The 2,907-nt window shown below is 42.9% G+C and overlaps 1 protein-coding gene across 1 annotated transcript in view; it reads right to left on the bottom strand.

Moving 5' to 3' along the window:
• Nucleotides 1–2,907, bottom strand: part of itgb4 (integrin, beta 4) — a 137,303-nt gene that overhangs the window by 51,546 nt on the left and 82,850 nt on the right. The window contains exon 24 of the mRNA XM_043715209.1: nt 2,060–2,237. Within this exon, the coding sequence (XP_043571144.1) occupies nt 2,060–2,237 (178 nt within the window). The remainder of the gene's footprint in view (nt 1–2,059; nt 2,238–2,907) is intronic.

The following is a 2,907-nucleotide window of genomic DNA, read 5'->3' as shown; positions in this document are numbered from 1 at the left end:
AGTTACATCCTCAAAAGATTCAAGAAGATTAGTCAAGCATGATTTCCCCTTCCTAAATCCATGCTGACTCTGTCCTATCCTGTTACTACTATCCAGATGTGTTGTAATTTCATCCTTTATAATAGACTCCAGCATCTTTCCCACCACTGAGGTCAGACTAACTGGTCTATAATTACCTGCTTTCTCTCGTCCACCTTTCTTAAAAAGTGGTATAACATTAGCCACCCTCCAATCCTCAGGAACCGACCCCGAATCTATTGAACTCTGGAAAATAATCACCAACGCATCCACGATTTCCCGAGCCACCTCCTTCAGTACCCTGGGATGCAGACCATCAGGCCCCGGAGACTTGTCAGCACTTGCTTTCTCACACTTTCTAGTTACCTTTTCTCCTCCCCCCCTACCCGTTCCCCAGTTCTTGACTTCCCAGTTTCTTATGGAAAATTTCCTGTCTGTTTTTGAGGAATATAGTCATGTTGTCATGGATGGAGTAGCATAACTATCAATGTACAATTATAAAGATCATGCTGTTTCAATGTAACAACTCAAAAACCAGCTCCCAGTGTATAGTGAGGTATTTTATTTATTGAGGGTATTGCTTGGCTAGACCAACATTTATTGCCCATTGCTGTTTGCACTGGCAAGCTGCCTTCTTAAACTGCTGCCATCCATGGCATATAAGTAAACCCACAGTGATGTTAGAGAGACAGTATCAGGATTTTGACCCAGCACCAATGAAGGAACAGTCATACAGTTCCAAACCAGGATGGTGTGTGATGTGGAGGAATGGCTGGGTTAGGAGAAAGAGATGAGGAAATTTGAGAATTGTAAGATTGGTTAGGTGCTGGAAATTTTGCAGCAATCATAACTCACCTCCTGATTCCCTAAAGCCTGCCAAGCAAGGCACAGTCAGGAGGTGGATAAGTGCATCTCCCTCAACACTCAAAATGCATGACACCATCCAGGACAAAGCAGCCTCCTTAATGTGCACCTTATCCAGTACCTTCAATATTCACTCCTTTTGTCACTATTCTACAGCAGCAGTGCTACGAATCATCTACAGTATAAATCTGATATATTGCAGATGTTGGGGTGTAAGAAGTGAAATCAAGTTATTGCTGAACCACAATTTGGCTGAATTTCAGTTATGTTGAGTGCAGTTGTATTTCCTCAGAGCACTGCAAGCTTTTAAGCTGAGACCCCTTCTCAGTGCCATGTTGGATTATAGCTGTGGCCTTGACACTGCCACAGGGGAGATGTCAGGGGTGGGTTCTTTACCCAGAGAGTGGTGGGGGCATGGAATGCGCTGCCTGTGGGAGTGGTAGAGTCAGAATCTTTGGTGACCTTTAAGCGGCAATTGGCTATGGGGATGATCACTTCTGGCCACAAAGAGGCAGCTGCTGTCTGACTGAGATGTTCAGAAGGAGATCAGAGGCTGTGTAAATCTGGAATGCATAAAGCCCCTGCACCATAAGTGAATTCACATTATAATAATTCATGTTGTGACAGATGTTCACTGAATAAGATACTTTGCAGCAATTCATTCAGGCTCCTTCAACAGCACTTTACAAACCCATAACCTCTACTAGAAGGAAAGAGCAGCAGATACATGAGAATGCCAGCTCCTGTAAGTCCCCTCCAAGTCACACACCATTCCTTTTACTGTCATATCCCATATAAGGATAAAAAAAGCTCATTATTTATGAGGAGCTGGTTTCTAAGTTGTCACGTGGCCCATACACTGAAATAGCAAGACAGTTAGAATTATTCAGTGGTGTTTATGTTACAATATTCATGATCACTACACTACCATATGTCCAAGAAAACCAAAGGGGCATTTTCCAAAGGAAGCAGAGAGGTTGAAAATGGTAACAGAGAAAATAAATGGCTGAAGCAATGGTGTGTAAGATCAGAGGTTTGATACATGAATAAGAATCATGTAGACAAGAGTCAACTTTTTGTTCTCAGAGGCACTGCTGCCAGTCCATGTACAGAGTTCAGATCCATTCCACGATATCCACTAATATAAAATGAGTTTTATAAATATAAATTGACTTACCCTCATCCAGAGTATGACAGTAAGTGATAGCAGATTGGGGACCATCACCAAGATCATTATAGGCCAGCACATTCATTGCATAGTAAGAGTCTGGCTGGAGATTGATGAGCTCAGCAGAAGTATTCCTTGTCTCTATAATCTGAGAGGCAAGCCTGTCATCTTCAGGCCAATACTCCACCTGGGAGAAAAAAAAAGCATGCTCAGTTATTTACATTGCCCAGTTAGTTACAGCCTATGGCACTGAAGGAAACCATTTGACACATTGTGTCTGTGCCAACTAATAAAAAATTATCCAGTCAAATCCAACTTCCAGCTTTTGGCCCACAGCCCTGTGGACTGTAACATTTTATATCCAAGTCCAAGAGTTCTTCATTAAATGTGGTGAGGATTCTTCTCTTAACCCCTCCTTTCAGACAAGGAATTCCAAGACTTCCACCACCATCTTTTGGGCAAACAAACTCCCCATCAACTCCCCTTCTTCTGTTTCTTTAAATTCATACCCCTGCTAAAGGTTGATAAGTGAGTATTCAGATGAATGTTGACGGGGTGGTAAATAGTGAGGATTACAAGAGGATTTAAATGATCTGGTCATGTGGGCTCATCTCTGCTAAGTGGATAAAATTGTTAACAAGGTATAGAATATAGAACATAGAACAATACAGCACAGAACAGGCCCTTCGGCCCACGATGTTGTGCCGAACATTTGTCCTAGCTTAAGCACCCATCCATGTACCTATCCAATTGCCGCTTAAAGGTCACCAAAGATTCTGACTCTACCACTCCCACAGGCAGCGCATTCCATGCCCCCACCACTCTCTGGGTAAAGAACCCACCCCTGACATCTCCCC

This window comes from Chiloscyllium plagiosum, chromosome 24 (genome assembly GCF_004010195.1).
Source record: "Chiloscyllium plagiosum isolate BGI_BamShark_2017 chromosome 24, ASM401019v2, whole genome shotgun sequence".
NCBI lineage: Eukaryota > Metazoa > Chordata > Chondrichthyes > Orectolobiformes > Hemiscylliidae > Chiloscyllium > Chiloscyllium plagiosum.
The sequence above is the reverse complement of the archived record's forward strand: the minus strand, read 5'-3'. Positions and strand labels throughout refer to the sequence as shown.